The sequence below is a fragment of the Poecilia reticulata genome, linkage group LG13 (genome assembly GCF_000633615.1).
Source record: "Poecilia reticulata strain Guanapo linkage group LG13, Guppy_female_1.0+MT, whole genome shotgun sequence".
Classification (NCBI taxonomy): domain Eukaryota; kingdom Metazoa; phylum Chordata; class Actinopteri; order Cyprinodontiformes; family Poeciliidae; genus Poecilia; species Poecilia reticulata.
This window is the reverse complement of record NC_024343.1, coordinates 16,910,893-16,933,154: the sequence shown is the minus strand read 5'-3', so window position 1 is coordinate 16,933,154 and position 22,262 is coordinate 16,910,893. Positions and strand designations below refer to the sequence as shown.

Sequence of the window (22,262 nt, the reverse complement as noted above, 5' to 3'; positions counted from 1 at the left end):
AGGGAAAGCATGTTGGTTAGAAGTTTATTTCATCAATCCAATCAAAATCCATAAAGCTGGAGTAAGGAAGCCCTTATGGGAAAAAACAAACAAACAAAAAAAACAGGCTTAATCCTTTTCCAGACTGAGACTTTTTCTCCGGACAAGTGTTTGCATAACTTAAAATGAAAAGGCAAGTAAATGCATCTTAACACTATGTAAAGAAATCAACACATATCCATTCTTGAATTCCAAAATACATAAAAAAACAAAATAAATTCTTAGTTATCTGCAGTAATATCTGTCACTGGCCTGGAGGAAAAAAAAAACCTGTCTGTGTTGGTTAGTTGTAGTTTGGTAGTGGCATCGAGTCTGTGAACACAAATATTCGGAAGGTACAACACAACAAACCACAAGAGGCTCAATCACTTTATAAGCTTTTCCTTTGAACCGTTTTCTTTTTGTGACATCACACGTCCTGCACTATCTGAGACCACAATAAACCAGCAACACATCTCGCACTATATTTTCACTTTCCTGTGCTTGTCCTTTTCAAAGAAAAAAAAAAATATATCACACGGGAGTCGACGTCTCACTTCTCAAGTCCCAGTTTCACCAGTAACTTTCACACCACTCTTTTTCTCTCCAAAGTCTTCCATCCACAGCCGCGCTACCCGTTTAAACTTCCCGTCTCGTTATCATTTAGTGTGACGCTTCACTCGGAGCGATTGTCTTGTGATCTTTTAATATATATTTTCAATTAGAACGGCTTTTATATGTCTCTGCTCTTTATTCATATATTTGCTATATATTTGAATAGAAATATATATGTACACTTTTTTTTTTTTGAAAACAAACATATATATGATATCTTTTTTTCTATTGCGAGAGCCCTGATGTTACGTTTTACCGATGCAAAACTTTTGGAGCAACTCTTTTCTATTTTTTTTTTTGTAATTTTTTTTTTTGGGAACAATTATTGTTATGAGATTACAAAGTTTGGGATAAGAAATGAAGAATGAAAACAAAAGAAACATTTCAACCGTAAAATTAGAACTTAAATTCAAAAAGTTAGAGAAACTTGATTTTTTTCTTTTTTCTTTTTTTTTTTTTTTAGCAAATTCTTCAGATTCTTGCAACACTATATAATTTCATTGCCTGGTCATTTATTCAAAATCATACAAATACATTTCTCAAAAAATTTGCTGAATGTGCGCATTCAAGCCGTCACTGAAAGTTAAGAATTTCTGCACAGACGTGCGTAAAGGAAACCTCTTGTTCGGTTGGTCTGTCTTTGTCTGGCCAGCATGCTAGCAGTACGTCACAGTGACACTGTATGAATGTGATGGGGGGGACGGGGCAGGAGGAAAGGAGAGCGGATGATGGAAGTGTTGCGAAGGCGACAGTGAAATGACGGGATTGTGAACCGTAAAGGAGTTTCCCTAAAGTCTTTGTCCAGATAAAAATGACCAAACAGGACCCTTTAATGCCTTGCAAAACTATAAATACTCCTCTAACTTTTTTCATATTTCCTTAGATGTGACCCCAGACCTGGATGTAGTTTTTAGATCTTTAAACGTGATAAACCAACACAAAAGCAGCGTATAACTGTGAAATGGAAGGAAAACAATACGCAGTTCTGAACTAGAAAATCTTAACTTGTGAATATTTCAGCTCTGGCTGCATGTTTAATGCAGTTGTTCCGCAGGGAGATCGGCTCAAGTGTCTTGCAAGAAATAAAACTTGTGATTAGTTAAGCTCCCTCTACTTTTCTCAATCCAGCTTCCCATGAACTCTGAGCCACTTCCCTCTCCATGCAACGAAATTACACCCCAACATCACAGTTACCATTATCCACAGGGGGAAATTTCTATGTGCAGTGTTAGTTTGCATAGAGGTAAATTTTGGTCTCATCCCAAATTAACCGTCTGCAACAGAGACAGCCAGGAAGTCTTATGGCTTTCTTTAAGCAATGGCTCTCTTCTCATTCCTCGACCATTAAATGTCAAATTTGCAGAATGGCAGCTCATTTTTGTCCTGCTAAAAGTGTTTTCACCTGAACTGTGAATCTCGGTAGCTTTTCCAGAGTCACCATTACGCAGGAAGCTCGTAACTGAGCCAGTTTGCTGCTTCTCTGATAGACGACATGATTTGGTAGGTTTGTGGATGTGTTGTCCTCTTTTCTGTTTTCAGATAACTCAACTTTAAACTGCTCTGAAATTTTAACCTCGCACTGTCAGTTGTTTTCCTTGGTCTTCATGTCGCTCTCAGTTTACTTCACTTCTCCAACAAGCTCTGCACTGAGCAGCAACATGCCGTCATTAAATCATGACAAGTTCATTATTTTCTCATTAAGTCAGTTCTGTAGTAAATTGGCTCACTGGATTTTTACTTGAGCCAATTTACTACAGAATAAAGTGGGATGGATATAAATGGAAGCCACACTTTTCACATCAATATACAGAAAACAATTGAAAATCTGGGTATCGTTTTCTTTCCTCGTTACAATTATGCGCTACTCTCTATTGGTCTGTTATATATATAAAGTCTCAATAAAATATTTCTTAAAGTTGGCTGTTTTAATGTGAAATAAATCAAGGGAGGTGAATACTTTTGCAAGGCACTGCATTTCTAATCCTCAAATGAAAGCTTATGGACCTTCTGCTTCATCAGCATTTTTATAACTCACCTACACCATGTTGTTAGCAACAGATATCAAATCAAACCTGAAAAAACAAAAAAAAAACAAAAAAAAAACGACTAGAGCAAATTAAGTTTAAATTGTGTCAAATTGTCAGCATCATCGTTATCATTCTGTGTTTTCATAGGTACAAAAAGAAAAAAAGAAAATTGGGGAGGAGGGTTTTGTTTTGTTTACACACAGACTTCTGCCCAAGAATTCAGCATACAGATTGGTTTGAAAAAGGTCCATTGTTGGTGTGTGCCTGCCACATGTACACATATATATTTACACATGTACATCCACACACACACGCACACACACACTCGTGACATTTCCGTTACTTGGATCCTTTTAAACCGTTTCCTAGTGCACATGGGGTTATACTTCCATCGTCTGAAAACAAACTTAAACCTTTTGGATTAAAAAAAAAAAAGAGAATCTAGATTTCACTCAATGATGCTTGACATTTTTAGCTCCTCTTTCTATAAAATCTTCCATTGCGACCGCAACGCTGGGTCATCCATTGCATGTACAAGAGTCGTTGCTCTGCCTCCAATGTGAGGATCTATGATGGAGTAACCGTACAGAGCCAAAGTAACACAGAGGCTGGGGATTTGTGCATACAGCAAAAGCATCCTGCCGTGGCACAATGCTGAGATATGAACGAATCTTCCATCAGAGAACATAAAGGTTACATATTGTTTAAAAAAAAATAAATTTAAAATTAAACCTCAACACACGTCTTAAGCAACCTGGTTCAATCTACAGCTGTCTTGTTGTAGAAAGCAAGACAGTGCAAGTTAAAAGCATTTTGTGCATAAGTTCTGTGTCCTTGCCTGAAAATGAAGATAGACTGAACAGATAAATCATTTTTGTTTTGGCAAGTGATTTCCAGGGTGATTTAAAAAATAGAGAGAGAGAGAAAGAGAGAAATTACACAAATATAACGGAACACAATCAGGCAGAAAGAAAGGCAAGCCCCTGTGCTGTGGACACCCAACTCTGACCCCTTGAAACATTTGTGTTGACGGGAGCCCAACCAGCTCCCTGCAGGCTGGCACAGCACAGGCACTGACGGGTAAGCTGTGCATGTGTATGTTCGTCACCCCGATTCACCACAGAGGCTCCAGGCAAACGCCGGCTGAACCAGCAGTGTATTAAGAGTTACAGTGACAGGCCTCGCTAATGGCAGGCTACACCAGTGTGTAGGACTTGGAGTAGGCTCCTGAGCCCCCATCCCTCTGCTTCTGCAGTCTGCCTAATCCCGAAGAGCTGCTCTCCAGGAGAGAGTCTCTGGATCCTCCCATTTTGGAGGAGGAAGAAGAGGCACCTCCAGGGGTCGCCCCCGAGGTCCCTGCTGCCCCACCGCCAGAGGAAGATGATGCCCCCCCTGCAGCAGCGGTGGCTGCAGCGGCGGCGGCGGCACTCTGAGCCGCAGAAGCAGAGGAGCCGGGCATGGTGAGAGTCCGCTGGGGAAGCGTGGAGCTGCTGGAGCTGGCAGACAAGCCTCCGGTCCCACCGGCTCCACCGCCGCCTCCCGTTGCTCCTCCAGAGGACACCCCGGAGGAAGTGAGGTTTGACAGGCCGGAGTGGCCCATGGTCAGAGCCTGTTGCTTCGCAGAGTCCATAGTCACATGACGGCCCTGGCTGTGGTACGCCCGCTGGGCTAGGCCACGAATAGAGGCTTCGCGTGGTGGAACAACTGGACATGGGTCATGGTGTTCTGACTGCTTTCGGAAAAAGGGATCGGACTTCATGTACAGGGGCAGGTTGCAGTAGTCGCCTGGAGACAGAGAGAGAGAAAAAAGCTCCAATTTAACTTTAAGATCTTGCTCAAAACAAAAGACTATAAATGTTGAATTAAAAATTATCTATCTGAAGAAAATTTAAAAGATTTTCAGAGGCAGATTATGTTTGACTGTGGACACAAGATTTGCTGTAAGCAAACTATTTTATTGGAGTGCATAATTGGACCCTTGTCGATTGAAAAAAGACCTTCCTGGTTGAAAAGGCTCTGTTCTGTTAATCATATGACATTTCAAACCATGACTGGAACATTATACTACATTTCTGAGTGGCTTGACGAAACCATTTACTGTGTCTATACAATTTTGATTATATCCTTGCTTGGTATACAATCCCCAAAATCATAGCTTTACAATGATGTTTAACATGCATATGTATATGGAAAGGGCATCAAAACCCCCTGCATAGCATAGCATAGCATAGCATAGCATAGCATAGCATAGCATATTATTTTCACATATGCATAGGAACTGTAAAATAAATGCAGCAGCCACTTACTCTTGGCGCGGTGTGGAATGGGCACGGCTACATTCTTGCCACGATCGTAGTCTTGGGGTTTGGGCGGCGAGGCAGTGAAACGGCAGATGCCGGGCTCTGACGGTGTGCTCATAGACGTCATACTGTCTGCGTTGTCGTTGGTACCTGTGGTCATCTGATCAGATGAGCTGTCGGATATAAAGCACTCTGTAATCTCAAATTTGGCATGTTGCAGGTGTTCCTCCAGCTTTGCGTGCTCGTAGGCTCTTGCCAGCTCTTCGTAGGTGGAGGAGGCGCTCTCGGTGGACACCATGCTGTTGCGCCCCTTGTCTGTGTGTGACATAAGAGGAAAGTACATTTTGTCCAGGATTTTTATGCACTCAAGTGCTCAAAAGTCACATCCTTCCTCCACTCCTCCGCACAGTTTATTTGGTACATGTTAATGGCTGTAAGTGTCATTTCACCCTTGTACCAACCTGTGTCCTGTGAGAGGCTGGCACTGTAGCTGTCACTCTCTGTGACAGTGATGCCATGCTGAGAACCAACTGTGCGCCAGTCTGAAGTGAGAGTGCGGGCTGGCGTCGACGCCTGACACTTGGTCAGAGTCCATTGACTGGAGTAGCGGTTCCTGATGCTGTGGGTTGACTTAACACTCTTCCTTGACACGGGGTCTGGTGGCAAGCAGAAAAAAAAAAACGACAAATAAAAAAATGAGATGCACATATGTACAGACAGAGTTTACAGTCAAGAAAATGGATGAACATTTACAGAAAAAAACAAAACAAAACAAAAAAAACACAGCTTAATATTTGTGAACCAATATTTGTCCCCAGTACCGTGACAAAAAGTTGATACGTGACAAGAAATTGAGCAGAAAAGCAGAAATTTTTTCACAGTCGATGTTCATACCAATTACTCTATGATAAATATGGCATTTGCACTAGAGGTTTCTGGTAAAAATGAACAGTGATGGAAAAGAACACATACTGGTTCCTGGTCTGATGTCAGACATGTCTATCAAAGGACCTGTGTTTTGGATGAGGGCAGGGTGATGGACAGAAACACCAGTGCAGAAGCTCTGAGGATTCCCAGTTTGGTTGAACTCTGTGTCTGTCACAGGAATAGTGGCCTTGTCATCTCCTACAACAGGCAAAATGAATTTAGTTCATCAAAAGCACAAAGTTCCTAGTAGCTGTTATTAATCTGCAGACTACTTAATCCAGAAAATGTGAATCATGCACAACCTTCTCATTGTTCTTTTTTTTTTCTCTCACCGATTTGCTTGATGCCTTCTTTGTCCTCAATTAGCAGCTGCACTCTGGGGATGTCAATGTGTAGCCGTGGGCCCTGAGGAGGTCCTTTCACTGGCGTGTCAAAGCTGCGGTTGTTTTTACTAATTCAGAGAAACAAGATTAGCATACACGATCACCTGTGTCTTTCAGAAAACGCATAAAGCTGACTTTCAGGGTAAATTAAAAGTTTTTTCTTTATATAAAGTTAAATAAAATGTTGGAACCTGGAAACAAAATTATGCTTCTCACCTGATGAGCATCTCTGCCAGGCTTTTGGCATCTAAGAGAACAGGAAATATAATTATACATATAAATAATTATTATTTTATTTGTTAATATACTTACATAATATCCACAAATCAGTGTGATTATTTTCTCTGTGGTTTGACAGGTCTCTTAGATGCAAATGTCTTAATTTTGTTTAAATGCACAATGGTGCCAACAACTACAAAATAGGGCCATGACGATCAAAGTCTGTTGTTTTTGATATGGGATTTCAAGGAAGGACAGGACAACCTAAACAAGTTGCAATTTTGATGTAGTTATATCAGCTCTTTGTCCTGTTTAGCATGCTTGTTTCTGGTGTTTATCACTCAGTGAAAAACTATGATTTATGATACCAGCATAATGAAACTATTGAAACTCTGTTATAGCTTCTGGCTTCGGATGGCTACACAAAGACAATAAGTGGCCTACTTGTGGCTTCCCCACTGAAAACGTCCAACTGTGTGTGTTCAACACAATGCAAAAGTGATGGTGGTTCAAAGAATAAGTAGCTACTATGTTCTGAGATGAGAGATGTTTCCACTTTGATCTTAGTCCATCTCCTACCAGCTGTTATTCTGAAGTCTTCAAAACCACCTACTCTGGAGTCATCTTATAAATCAGGCACGGTGATAACACTCATTAATATAAAAACTGTAGAATCTGCCACCGCTATAAGGTCAAAAACTACAGGTAAAACATTTAAGGTAAAAAACAAAAAAGAAATGACGAAAGTGTGACGGCAGTATTTGTACACTTTGAGATTGCTATGGCTACCCATTAGCTTCTAACTACCGTATGCAGCTTACAGCCCGGGGTGGATTTCCTGTAGATTTTTCTTCAACCACCAGGGGGCTCTTTAGCAGAAAGTGAATCATTGGAAGTCAAAATTGGAAATCAAAGAAGAAAGTGCGTTTTCCCTTTTCTCACACAGTCACTTACCTCGGAGTCTCTTCAGCCTCTTCTCTTTGCGTTTCTTGCGAATGGCGACAAACAGCAGCGCAACCCCAAGAGTCACCAGAATCACAGGACAGCCGATCGAAAACAGTTTCTTCACATCATCGTTTTTTTCCAAGGGGGACTTAATGGGAGGAATGGTGCCTGCATACAACCAGGAGGATATTGGCAATGGCTTCTTTGTGGCTGTAGTATTTTAGGTCGTATTGTTAAAATAAAATGTTGACCACCAAAGATAATCACTCAAAGCAAACAAACAAAGAGAAAGAGTATCTACTCACTGCCATCGTAGTTTGGTGTTGAAAACTGAGAACTCTGGTTGCCACAGCCGGCACTGTTACATGCCTTCATCTTCAACTCATACCAGGTGCCTTCACGTAGTTCTGCCAGAAACACATCTGTGGTGGCGTTGGTGCGGACATGCTGCCATGTCCACATACCTGTACAAACGCAAACTTTCATCTCCGGTTCGTTTTATTTTACTATGGGGAAAAGTCAGTAAAGGCTGCACGATCTGGATAAATGTTGCATCCTTATAGATTTATTTATTTCTTATCAAGAACATATTTAGTAGTTTAAAAGTGAAGAACAAATGCCCCACCTTTTGGTCTGAATTCCAGTGTCATTGAGGTGATTGGACAGCCTCCGCTGGCCCAGCCCTGCAGGTTGAGGCGAGCGTGGGTGGAGTTGACGTAGGTGAAGATGGGCTGGTCCTTGTTGAACTGAGGTTCTGAAAAAGCAAAACACCAAGATGGATCAGTTTATATTTGTCTATTGGTATAAATATCATCAGTTATTATGACATAGAATGTACAATAGCATTGGTGGTAGATGAAGTATTTCTGCAACTAAGAGAAATCCAAGAATCCAATGCCTCATCCTCACCAAGTGGCCTTTCAGCGAATGTCGATAAGGGACTTGTCAAATACCAAACTCCAGCCAGTATCTTCACAAGGTCTCTTGCTTTTGCTGTGATATTAAGTCACCTATTTTGCATCACAGCATGTTTATCTCCTGAACACAGACCTCGTCTCCATCCTAAAGTCTACAGTCTGGACATTCCTGTGATGTTTAAACTTTAGTGTAATAGTTTGAATACAAATGTGGCACCTTTAGAGATGAGAAATTTGTCATCAAGGATGAACCAGACATGACAAGGTTAATTTTTTTTTCTTCTTCATAACATACCTGATTTTTTATTTTTTATTTCCCCATGATGGAACCGAAGGAAGTTAAGATGTCGCATAAAAATACACCCACAGTGCCCCTCTGCTGCACTTCCCTCCAAGTCTGCACTCCATTTCTATGCTGTCTGACAGAACCTCGTTAATGGCCTTCTTTTTAAATAACTTATATAACTTTGATATTTAGTGCATCGTTATACTCTCCTTTAAATCACTTTGGATAAAAGCATCTGCGAAATGTAAAAACATAAATTAAGTCATCGAAACAGTTACAACGTCGTCATCTGGGTGTTCAGAAACTGTAAGAATCTCAACTTCTGGCTTTTACTAAAGAAATAAAAAAAAATATCACCATCTCATTATTCTGGCACAGAGAAATAATTTCTGTTCCTCATAGCTGTTCTGAAACAGGAAGTGTTTAATTTAATCTCAGACAGTAACAAAAAAAGGCAGTTTTTTTTAATACAATGCAAGTAATCATCTGGTTTCAACTACACAACTATATATATATTCAGTTCTAATTAGTTTATTGATTATGTCACTGCAGAGTATTTTCAAACTTTGGCTCTGGTCAGTAAATTACACCTGTTTAATCATCTTCTGCTCTCTTTTTTTCCACATTAACTGGGTTTTATTCCCAGCAAAGCCGTTCACATATTTTCTCACTGAAGTTGTCAGAAAGAAAAATGAGTCTAACTTTGATAGAAAATGTGCCCATTAGGACGACAATTTTCTTAATCACGGCCACTGTCGCTGCTATATGAAACCGGTGTTTCTTGATACGACATCTACGCTGTACTTGACGATACTTACTGTATCCAAGCAATGGTAAAAGAGCAACGTCATAAGGGACTGAATAAATTAGGCTGCAGTTTTACTCCTGTGCTCACCTCTGCTGCAAACCAACACCTACTATAACATTTTTAAGTTCAAAGTTCCCAAAAAAGTCCAGTAAATGTTACTGTGAATACCCGAGTGCTTATTTATGTTAATTATAATAAGTATAACTTTAAAACTAAAGATGCATACTAAAATACATGATATACCAGATTTTAAATGGGATCTTCCTTCTTTTTTACCATGATATTGTTTCCTCTTTTATATGCCTGTTGTTAATGTTGTTGTAAATGTTTAATGTTGTTGTAAATGTTTTAAATTCAGCTTTTGCTGCCCCTACCTCGCCCGTGGGTCTTTGCCTCAATGATCTCGCTGATGCGTCCGGCTCCAACGCTGTTCTTGGCAGCCAGCTTGACTTTGTACCAGGTCCCGCAGCGCAGGTTCTCCAGCTTAAACGAACGCTCTGATGAACTGATGAAAACGTCTTTCCATTCTTCTGTGTTATCTACAGAATACTGTAGCACAAAGCCTAGACGGAAAGAAAGACAACACTCATAATGATCCTTGTTCTTTTGCATCTGAGTCAAAGTGCACAGCCACATGAACAACATAATTTAATGGGGAATTCTTACAGATTTGCTTAGAAATACATAGAAAAAGTTGGGGAATTAGTTATTCTGATCTGATTATTTTTACATCGCAAAAAACTGCATTTTATAAGGGGTGTATACAGTTTTAAGATCTGATGACTTTTGAGAGCTTTGTTGCGGCCATTTCCAAACATGATGATGTAGGTACCTTTACTGTCCACCAGATGGCGATGAAAGACAACCCTTTGCTTTCAGCGAAGTCCAAATAGACAGAAAGTGTTGCTGCTTTCCATCTATGCCGCCATTAGTTACCTACAAACCCAAAGCCTGGGATGGCGCTGACTGAGCATCTATGCAAATGTGGGTTTGCAATATGGTGACTGTTTTTATAATCAGCTTCCTTGCAGAGCCAGCTCCGTCCTGCTAAGGGAGTATTTCTATCTATCCTCTGTCGGTCTTTGCCTCTTCTTCCTGTGTGTTCAATTATGCATATCTGAATGTGTCCACTCTGTATTTTAATCCTTTGTACTGTCTGCTTTCCCCTCACTTTCTTTTTAACAGATGGTGTGACTGAGTCCGAAGCGTCGCATTGGTTACTACGCAAAATTTGAGCTGCGTTTTGAAGTTTTAAAGTCTGCCACAGACAAAGCTGTAATAACGCAAGAAGATACTAACTTAAAACTGATTTTAAAATAATACTGGTTTTGCCACCTTAAAGTATTCGTGAATCTAGCCCTCAGTACCTTTTCTTCATCATTCCTGTGCGAACTGAATGGAAAACTCAGAACGAGCATAAATGTTTACTGTTGCCAATTTAGAATTAATGCAGAAATATTTGTTTATGGGAACCTTGAGCATTGCCTGGCACAGATGGTCTTACAAGCAGGCAGGCATTCTGGTATTCACAAAAGATATACAGATGGGATTATGCATATATGCAGCACAGAACGATGTATGCAAATACCAGAGTGTGGAGAGCACCATTATTTGAAATACAAAACTGCACGTCCAGCACACTGTTTTTATTGCTTTCCATTTGGATGTGGCACATTGAATGCACAAGAGTGTTTTTTTTTTTTTTTTTTTTTGCTTGTTTTTCTGAGGATTTCTTGCAGGTTGGTTACTGGTATGTAAAAAAAAAAAGAAAAAAAGAAAATAAATAAATAAACTAAAATAAAAAACACTCAATTAAATCACTTTTGAAATCTAATTTCTTCAAACCTCATCTTTTTTTAATTATTATTAACAAATACTGCGCAAAATTAAACCCCGGACAAAGTTATACACGATGTTAGAAAATGACCGCACAGCTGATGTTTGATGTGTCATATAGGTAATAACTGCAGCATGAAATCAGACAGCTGAATCTGCAACGCTCCCACCGCCCCCCCATCCTGACAAATGGGATGAACAAAGACAGCAGCTGAAACTTCATTTGCATGCATGCCCATTCAGCCACACACACTGCAGCCTTCCACACAAAGAGATCACCAATAATACGATAATCAGATAGACACACAGTCAACAGGGAAGCATAAAAGCAGGACAACACTCAATGAATTGACAGATCAAAACAAACGCTAAAAATGTGGCAGGCAACAAAAAAAAAACTATCAAAAGAAAACAGTGATATACAGAAAGAAGACGGTAAGAATTTAGTGGTGACTTTTTCCATCAAATATGATCAAAAAGGTACTTATTAAGTAATTAAATTCATATATTGTACACAGTAGATTCATCAAACGGAGCAACACATTTCAAGGGTTTATTCCTGTAAATTGAAAGAATAGGGCTTGAAGGTAAAGAAAAACCGAAATGCAGTTTCTCAGAAAACTAGAATGTTACATAGCATCAATAAAACGCTTAAATTGCAAAACTGTCAGCCTTCTGAACAGCATGTCCGTGTGCCGGACATTAAAGTGCTTCTGGAAAGTATTTACAGCTCTTCAATTTTCTCACGTTTTGTCACGTTACAGCCTTATTATTCAAAAGTGTATAAAGTCAGTCTTGAGATGTTTCTGCAGTTTAAATGAAGTGTACCTGTGGTCAATTCAGCTGATTGGACTTATCTTGGAAAGGCACACCTCCCACAGTGGACATCAGGTCAGAGCTCAAAAACCAAGCATAAAATCAAAGGAATTGTCTATGAACCTCAGAGGCAGGTTTGTCTTGAGGCACGAATCTGGGGAAGGATCCAGAAATATTTCTGCGGTTTTGAAGGTCACAATGAGCTCAGTGGGCTTCATCGCTGGTAAATGGAAGAAGTTTGGGAAAAACCAGGACTCTTCCTAGAGCTGGCTGTAACGTAGAATGACCACTCCTTAACAAAAGGCACACAATAAAGCATTTTTGAGTTCAATTGAATTGGAATTGAAACCAGGCGCGATTCCATCACCAGACCACCAGTGAAGCATGGTGGTGGCAGAATCATGACATGACATTTATTCTATTTGTAACAAAGCTCTATGCAATTAAATTCCCTTTCTGAGGTGACTGGCAAAAATATATTGCTCCTTTATGCAATATTCACATTCTTTGAGATGTAAAGGTAAACCAGGCCAGGGAAACGAGAAGGGGGAAAAGTACTCTGAATCTTATAAAATTGTAAGAGAAAGAAAATGTAAAGCTACATAAAAAAAATTCCAAACTACAACCAAAGTGAATTAAGACTAAAGGAATTAACTAAAACGGTAAGAGATGAGGGAAAAAAAAACACAGAAGAGAAATGGTCAAAAAGAGAAAAAAACTGAAGCTAGAAGTTCAAGCAACAAGAGATCCCAGCAGAAGCAACGTGAATATGTGAGTACGCACTGTAAAGCCACGTCTCATCTCAAAAAGCCAGTCTGGTGTCTTGACTTGTCATGTCAGCTGAATTTATCATTCAGGGCTTAAAGTGTCTTTGAATAGTGCAACAATTGCTTCTAACAATACAATTAACAAGCTAAACACTCAAACTTAAATAAGACTTCAGTACATTTCAACTCAAAACAAAATGTAAAATGTCTGTGCTCTAGAGGTTTGCCTTACAGGCAAAAACCCCTCAACATTAAATAAGAGCCTTTCAGTCAATTTTTTTGCCAGTAATTTAGAACATGCAACATTACCAACTAAATCAGTGTTTCTCAACCTTTTTTGGCCCAGCGCCCCCCTAGCCTTTATCCAGATCCCTCACCGCCCCCCACCAAGGAATTTGCAGGCTACTTTGCACTGACTATTATTTTATTATTAATACAACTATCACTATTGTAGATGTTTTGATTTTTATGCTCGTTTCTGTATTTATCATCAAAAATAATTTCCCAGAGAACAAAAAAGTCATGGGAATAGAAATTATTTTCACAGGTGTCTACGAAAAATGTAATGAACATTCAAGTTAAAATTGGTAACAGCAGCCAGTCAGAGTGGAAAAAATATTCTTGTTTTTTGCCATTTTGTAGTTGTTAAATCTTCCACAAAATGACCAAATAAAAGATGTACAGCAATGCCAGTTTAAACTTTGATCTATTTGATCTATAATGAGCTCTGCAGCATTAAAACATGGATAGAACTGTAACTACATTAATCATAGCTCTTCTTCTCTTCAGTGTTTCTGTCGGTTTCTGGTGGTGCAACTCTGTGCTGCCTTCAAGAGAATGGGACATAAGAGTATCAACCATAAAACTTCACCGAGATGTCATTTACTGTGCAAACCAAAGCTTTCAGTGGAAAAACTAAAGTTTCAGGTCCTTTTAATGCCATACAAATATGAGACAAAAACATGAATTATATCTTTATATAGACCTGTCTATTGATTATAGGTTAATAGTTTTACTGGACAGAAATTACAAAGAACAAATCTGGTTCTTAATCAAATCCTAATGAGTCCAACTGAAAGCGTCATGGAGTCATCAGCCTCATGACATTAACACTGACATGAAAAATAATATTGAAGAAATAAATATATCAAATCTAATTAAAAACATAAATAAGTGATCAGTTCTTTACTGCTGTGGTCTGTAAGATATATTTATTCTCAGTACTAAATGTGGTCTCAACAAACCCATGACATTTCAACAATATTATTTTACCTTTTATCTGGAAATAGTGTCTGTTTATTCTTGCCATACAGTACTCTGTCTTAATTATTGCTCTAAAGGTCTTGCCATACCAGTTTATTCCTCTGTATTTACTTTAGTTTCTTAGTTTATTTTTGCATTTTGTTCTTCATTCATTTCCATTTAGTTTCCTTTGATTAGTATTATCCTCTCTTGGTTTATTAAGTGTTGTGGTACCGTTGTTCTATCACACCCGTTTCATACCGGACCACTTACAGCACCGGTGTTAACGCTATAAAATGAACGCTCTCTATCGTGTAATCACCTATGGAGGGATTTCTTTACGTAAATGGGTTCATTTTTCAGAGGGATAAAAAGTGAGGGTATCGTGATTTTAGCAATTACATGTTTATAAGAGTGATTTTCTGTTGTCCTTCCATGGAAGCGGGCAGCATCCAGACGGACAATAAAACACTTTTTAATACAAGTTGCTGCTTTGACATGATCACAGAACTGCCAAAACATATGTACAAAAATACTCAATAAAACATAAAATATTAGAAAATCAGACACCAGACAAAGTGAATCTCAGCAACGTCATCAGCCTGTGTAACGCTGAACTGTTGCGGTGAAGCTACCAGTAGCAGGAGCGGAGCTGCGCCAAAAGCAACAAACACTGACTAGAAGAAGAGCTGCCATCGATACAGTTGCAGCCAGGCATGATTTAATGATTTAATGTTACGAAATACAGTTTTAGCAAGTTGCTCAAAGTCTAAACTGGTATTGTAAGGTGTAAAGTTTACCTTCGACCAAACGCCCCAAAAAGAAATCCCAGCGACCCCCTTTTGGACAAATTTCCACCAACTTCCTGTCCCCTTTCCTCTAGCCATGCCCAGTGCCACTTGTTTTTAATTCCTTTCTCAAGTAAACATGTTTCTTTACAGGGTCAGACAAACTCCATCTTCTTTCATATCGCATTTGACTTAATCGCCGAACCGAACGCATGCGCTTCTTTTCTACAAACCGTTTTACAGTCATTGGTCAAGAACACGGGAGCTAGAATTCTGATTGGCAGACATCTTTGTGTATTATCTACAGATTAGTTGAGACGGGCCGTTTGGTCCAATGCTCGCTTTGCTTGAAAGTCTGGCCCCCAGATGGAGCTCTTTAAGCCCGGAGACTACAGTTTGGTTGAGGCGGACCGTTTGGTCAAAAGCTGGAAATCCGTCCCCTGGCCAGAGCTCTTTAAGCCCTGATCATTACAAGACCCTGATGTTGGGACAACACAAAGAAACTCTTCGTTTTACTACAGCAGCTCACCTCTGATGGAGCTGCCTCCATTGTCCCCTGGAATCCAGGCGAGGGTAATGGAAGAGGTGGAGGTGGTGGAAACGGTAAGACGAGGCTGATCTGGAGGGACTGCGGAAGAGCATAGAGAGTTCAGAGCTTATTCTTTCCTGCTCCGGCAGAATCATGGCTGCTGATGAATGGCTTGTTCAACAGCTTCTTTTTCTTTTTTTTTTCGTAAATGCCACTTGCTGCAGCTGAACCCATATTCTCATACCTTGCACCAAAAGGTTGACTATGATGGTGTCGAAGCCCAACGTGTTGGTGGCTGTGCAGGTGTAATAACCAGAGTCTTCAGCTTTGACGGATCGCAACACCAGCGTCCCATTGGCCAGAATGAGGCGCTGCCCATCAAGAGTCACTGGGATTGCTGTGTCCTCACTAATAGAAGTGAAGAAACAATTACAAAAGAACAGTGACAGATACACATAGTGCATGGGAGGGATGGTCACCTGTCTTTGGTCCATTTGATGGTAGGTGTTGGTTCACCTACGGAACTACAAGGCAGACGCACCTCCTTCATCCAGGGAGTGGTTACCGTACCTCCAAATGAGAGGATTTTGGCAGGGGCTGATCAAAGGAAATGGATTCAAATGAAAGAAATACATAAAATATATTTAAAGAAATGGCTTGAGGTGACTTGACTAACATACAAAAAGATGTGTGAATAGCTTTATTAAAAAAGTCTTCTTTTTTGTAAGCAATTGGTACACTCCACTATTTTAATTATTCTGTTGCCGTTTCTTTATACCTCAGTTAAAAGCAAAAATAAGATTGAAAAAAAAGAAGTCATCGTTCATTTTGGTACCATAAACCCAAACATAAAAATATTTGCATATATTAAAAAAGTTTAAATAAATTGCATATTAAAGAATAACTTTTTTATTAGTTGGGCCACATTTATTGGTTCTCCTGTTAATACTTTGTGCAGCCTTAATCTGGTAACTTTGTGTGGGATGTATGACTTTAATTAATATAATATTAATCAAAGTTATTAATAAAGTTATTGCATTTTTATAAGACATTTTTCTAAAAAATGATGCTGGTGTAATGAAAGATAAATTTATTTATTTTACTTCAAAATGTGTACACATCTCTACCGAGGTTACAACTGCATGTGGAGGGCTCTGCTACGATTAGCATAGACCCATACGGGTCCCATCAATACAATGTCATTTTTAATATCATCAAATATATAAATCCCTGGATAAGTATAAATCAATGTATTTTTTTATTTGTTTGATAAGCAGACCTGATAGTAATTTTTTATTTCCTGTGATTCATAAGAAATGTAATTTGACTCAAATGTGATGTTATCCATAAAAAAAAAATTAAGAAAAAAATTATGATATTAAAGGACAAAGAAGGAGCATAGAGGACACAAAAACATCCTCTCTGGTTGTCACATAACCTCTTTTTTCAGTGCTACTCCACCACCTGCTCTCTCTTTTTCTTTCCCACACTTGGCGTCTAAATGGTTGTGCTCTAGTGCACTTATGTTAAGGTTAAATTAGGTATCGACTGTTCTAGCCTGGAGGACACCGATTTTTTTTTTTTTTTTTTTACAGCTGCTGATCAGATGAGCCTGGCGCTCACACCAGCACGCCAGCAAACCTTTGCCCTCAGAGGTCAGAAGGATGAGCAGATGAAGAAAACAGACAGTTCATTCATACAACTTCTTCCACCTTTGAATCCGAAAGCCTATTGATTAACTGTAACTGACGCGCTCATTTCCTAAACACACCGCCTCTATCTTGGTTTGCTTGGGAGTTCTCTCCACTCCTGTTTAGTCGTTTTCTCTTTCCCCTTTTGCCTTCCTCCTGTTGTCTTTCCTGCCGTCTGCCTCCCCTCCTGATCGTCTCCCTGGCTGGAGGCATTTTATCTGGTGCACTCTGAACTCCACAATCAATAGCACACCTCTGTGAAGTCTTAACAGGCAGCAGCACAGAAGGAATCAAGAGGGGAAAAAAAAACAAACCTGGATACAGTGAGCCGAATAAGGGGCAAAGTGAGAAGAAGCTGAGTGATATCAAGAAAAAACATCCTTCAGGAATCGTTGCTTTTGTTTCTAAAAGTCAGCAAGAGGTTTGAAGAGCAGCAACTACTCCAGATTTAATAGTGTCAAAGTGCTTCATGAGAATGAAAGAAGATGCAAGCAGTAAGAATCAATCAACACAGTCGACTCAAACTAAATGTGTCAGAAATTGCTTTTAACATGATTTTTTAAAAATCTTGTAAAAGCACCAGATAATGACAACTTTCCGCTGTCTTTCAAAAGTACCACATCTGTTAATAATGGACGATATGGCTACATCATCTGAGAATCCTCTCCGAAGAATGAATTACATACGAGGCAATGATTTTTAAAATAGAGAAGCCCTTTGATTTAAAGAAAAAAAATCAAGTTATTACATTTTTCAGACTTGGGAATGAAAGAAAGCAATGGAGCAAGACCTCTGACAAAGTCAGTATCAAGCTGGTATACAGATTAAAGTCCTTTCAACGAGATGCTGCAGAAAGTTCGGAATGAAGTTTAAATTATGTGGTGGAGCACAGTTCAGCACTGTGAAGGCTGCTACACTTTTCCTTAGATCTGAAGGAAAACAAACTTGGCTCTTTGGTAATATCTTTGGTTATGAATGACATGGACACAAGCTATAAGAAGCATGTATGGGAAGCAGGCAACAGAAGACAAACAAATTACTCAAATATCTGAATTTTCTCTCTGTGTTAGTCTATAAACAGCAGAAAATACCTTTTTTCCCTAATTATTTTGCTATACAACCATTTGAAAACTAAGCTTAAATTTAGTTTATTACATTTTATTATTCACTAAATATCAAAATTAAAACAAAACAAAAAAAGTTAGAAAAAACATTACTACAAATAAAGTAGTTACTGGGTTATGCAGCATTAGCATCAGCCACCAACTTATTTTTCTGCTTTAAATAAAAGCAATAAAATCATTTTGAACATTTTAGTTGTATATTTGTGTAAATACTCTGATACCTTGAAAATGAGTAATTTCTACTTACGATACCACTAAAATATTCCTACGTTGCTAGCCATTAGGTGGAATATGTTGTGACTGAAATCTGTAAATATGTTTAGTCGTCGACATCACGGTGCCATGAAAGGGCTCACCCTTTGCAGCGGGCTCCACTGTAACTTTGTCGCTGATGTTACCGCGGCCGGCAGTGGTGACGGCAGCAGCCCAGATCAGGTACTGCTGCCGGTGGTTCAGGTGGGTGATGCGGTAAAGAAGAAGTTCTGGGTTGGCTTCATACTCACTTGGCAGCTGAAAGAAAGCAGACAAAGCATGAGGTCAAACATGACATACAAATCTGGCGGCATTAAAAAATGGTTACTTTGTTCTGATACTCTGGGACTGGTCTAGCAAAAAACAAACAAAACAAAAAAACCCAAAAGAGACAAAAGAATCAAGGCTTATTTTCAGAGATAAGTGGATCAATCTGAAAAGTGAGATGTGTAACTGGTTTTAGTCTCTCCTGAGCTGTAGGGTTCGTCTCTACTGGGCCGACTGGTTCTGTGGGAAGAGTAGCTGTCTTGAAATCTGAAAGACACTGAGCCCCAAGTGGCTTACTGATCTCTGTATGTAGATATATAGCTTTAAATTTAAATGCTTGAAGTGGTTGGCATGACTAGAAAATGACTACAGCAAATTAATATAATTTACCAATTAGGAAGTTTTGCACAATTAGCTCTTCTCCATTAGATTTATGTTTGAATTTGCATTGAAATACTGCATGTATTCCACCTGGATCTCCTTGATAGTCTAACAGATTACCCTGTACTTAGCTTTCCAGATTTTGACCTGATTCCCTGTCCCTGTTGAAGAAATTCGTCCCCACAGCATAATAAGACCACCACCGTACTTAAATAATCAGATGACTTTTGAAGTCCGTTGATTTTACTCTAGATGACTGGAAACAAATACATGCCACCTTTCAGATTCTCATTGTAAAATCATTAGATAAACTTGAATAATTTTTCATCTATTTTGAATAATGAACAACTATGTGTTGGTCTGTATGACATACAATCCCTGTAAGACACATTGCTGTTTGTGCAGCTTGATGAAATGCGATAAAGCTGAAGCGGTACGGAAACTTTCACAGGATACAGTAGATGTGACATGAAGGACTGAGTGAACATCGTTGCTGTATGTTTTGTTTCGACTGTGTTGAGGTAGAACAGATAAAATTATGAGACAAGGTTATAGAGGTTTGGGGGCATGTTACACTTGTTAAAAGGCAAAACTGTCTGAATGTATAAAGCTAGAAAAGTGGGTAGAGATGGGGAAAAAAAAAAAAAAAGATGTGAAGGTTGGACTGGGGGAAGGGGAAACCCCCGTGCCCTTTCCTCCACCGTTCTCCTGGGAGGACAAACACAGATATGACAGAGCAAGACAACAGGGAACCGACTAATGAGTCAGTTGGAGATATCATGAACAGTCATATCTACAGAAGGGATCTTTGATGGAGGAGAGGCGAGGAGAGTCACATAAACAGAGAAGGAGACATGGCTATAAAAAAACACACCAACACACATAGACGGAGGCACCGGCACACAAATAGATGCGCACACAGAGTGGCACACACGACCTGGAGGTGGATATGTAATTGCAGTGTGTTTAACCCGGCCATGTGTCTGCTGTCTAGACATGTACGCATCACTGTCCCCTCAGCACACACACACACACACACACACATGCACGCACGCATACAATCTCACATTCACAGAGAGAAAAATCACTATTTTTTCTTACTGCCAATCACGATTCTCCTACCCACCAATTATACCTGTATTCCCTCAACTCCTACTCCCCACCTACTCTCCAGCTAACTCAGCCTTCTCCTGACACACACACAAACACACGCACACACGCAATCCAGATGAGCAGACACACACTTTCACACAGTCGTCCTTGGCCATTCAGTCCATTTCTGTGCTTTCATCTATGAATAGAGTCATAAAAAGAAAACGACATCACAAATGTAACATATTTGTGCGCCGGCATCATTTCACATCTTCCACCAGCTAAATCACGTTTTACCACACCTCAGTGATTTAACACTAACTTACATTTCTGACAGACAGCAGCTTGATGAAAGGAAGGTTGCGATACAGGAGTCAAGTGGGTTGAAAAGTCGGAGAAAAAGTCACACGAGTAAGATCTGTGAAAGCTGCTGAGCTCAGATCTTTTAGTGCCGAGTGGTGCAACGAACCTCGGCTGGTGGCCGGGACACCGGTTTGACCGGTAATGATGGTGACCAGTCGATTGGAAATACTGAAAAATAAGACATCTTCCAATAAGTAAATTCAACTTCATAAACTACACAATTATTTGTTCCGTTATTTACTCAAAAATACTGTTGTTTAGAGAATACTCTCCAACACCCATCTCGTTTCCTGCTACAAATAATGATCACTTACTGAAAAAAAAAAAAAAATTAAATGTTAATTTCTTACATTGTACTTCCTTGAGAGAACGTGGCATTGCCAGTACAAAGCTTTACAGAAACTGGCCATCCATTTCTGATTGGTGTATGTTTAGTAAGTACAATGCTTTAATCAGATTTATGTCTTTGTTTTTTTTTTTTTTACTCCCACGAACAAGTCATCATTGTCAAAATGACTGAAATTTGTCTCTAATGTGTTCATTCCCTTTTGTCTGTGCCATTCTTATCTGGTTTCCCTGCCTCTTTATCCAATGCACCATCTCTTCCTTCCCTTCACTGCTGCTCATCCATCTCCTCATTTTCCTCTGTCACCACTTTTCCCTATTATTCCACTTATCTATGCATCTATCCACAGATAACCCAGTGCGTTTTCAACAGTTCCCTCATAATCCCACCTCCCTTTAAATATTTCTCTGCACATTTGTCTCCATATCCTCTGCGGTGAGTGGAGAAAAAAGGATGGATGGATGGATCGACACATGGAAGGAAGGATGATTGTACAGTGTAGGTGGGAAAATCTTGGGAGGAAGGATTGACAGAGTGTGCACTGCTGTAACGGATATTAAAATATTCCTCTAGCGTGGAGATAGCGGTGATCCGGGGAACGATAGAGCAAGATAATGAAAAGAGGAACAAAAGTACTCCCCGCGCGGAGTGTCTGACCCCCCCACCCCCCGTCCGTCCCTCCCTCTCTCCAGTCGCACTCATTTACATAGTAATCATCCCAAACTCTGCATGGGAGCTTGGGAGACAGAAAGAAAGGCCGAAAGAAAGAGATAGATGGATAGATGCATAGATATAAAGAATGATTTGTGAGGGAGGGAGGTAAAGAACAAGATGGATTTATTTTTTTCTTGAAAGGTCCGCGGGGTGCATGCGTGTACTTGGATGTGTATCGATGGCAGATGTATTTCTTGGTTTTGAATTCACACGGTCATAAAAAAACATTAAACGCATACTGTGTATGAATGAAGCACTTCGTCCCTGGCGCGATAAATTTCAGAGTGTTTTTCTACTTAAATGTGTGCATGTGTGTGTGCGTGCGTGGGAGTGTGTGTGAGAGAGAGATAGAAAGAGTGGGAGTGAGAGTGTGTGTTTGCTCTCGGCTTGTTTTCCACCCAGGTTGATGAACAGATGAGGTTGTCCTGGCAACGTGATGAGACGCAGATATGTAAATGAAGCTGGAGGGTGAGCTTGCATGCACACACACTGCAGTATGAGGGGAGCTAATTTCACACACACATCTTGCTGAGACTGCAGCAGTAGGCCTCTGACACACACACACACACACACACACACACACACACACACACACACACACACACACAC

The 22,262-nt window shown here is 39.7% G+C and overlaps 1 protein-coding gene across 2 annotated transcripts in view; it reads right to left on the bottom strand.

The window, feature by feature from the left end:
* Positions 1–921: 921 nt before the first annotated feature.
* Positions 922–22,262, bottom strand: part of dscaml1 (Down syndrome cell adhesion molecule like 1) — a 114,086-nt gene continuing 92,745 nt past the window's right edge. Inside the window, exons 22-35 of one of the 2 annotated variants that reach the window (XM_008425715.2) lie at positions 18,595–18,748; positions 15,903–16,020; positions 15,668–15,831; positions 15,424–15,522; positions 9,820–10,008; positions 8,060–8,188; positions 7,740–7,898; positions 7,444–7,602; positions 6,487–6,517; positions 6,220–6,338; positions 5,972–6,085; positions 5,422–5,616; positions 4,967–5,275; positions 922–4,445 (exon numbers count right to left, since the gene is read on the bottom strand). In XM_008425715.2, coding sequence (XP_008423937.1) covers positions 3,856–4,445; positions 4,967–5,275; positions 5,422–5,616; positions 5,972–6,085; positions 6,220–6,338; positions 6,487–6,517; positions 7,444–7,602; positions 7,740–7,898; positions 8,060–8,188; positions 9,820–10,008; positions 15,424–15,522; positions 15,668–15,831; positions 15,903–16,020; positions 18,595–18,748 — 2,529 coding nt within the window. In that variant the 3' untranslated portion in view covers positions 922–3,855. Of the gene's footprint in view, positions 4,446–4,966; positions 5,276–5,421; positions 5,617–5,932; positions 6,086–6,219; positions 6,339–6,486; positions 6,518–7,443; positions 7,603–7,739; positions 7,899–8,059; positions 8,189–9,819; positions 10,009–15,423; positions 15,523–15,667; positions 15,832–15,902; positions 16,021–18,594; positions 18,749–22,262 lie in introns of both variants that reach the window. The other variant, XM_008425714.2, reaches the window with a different exon arrangement.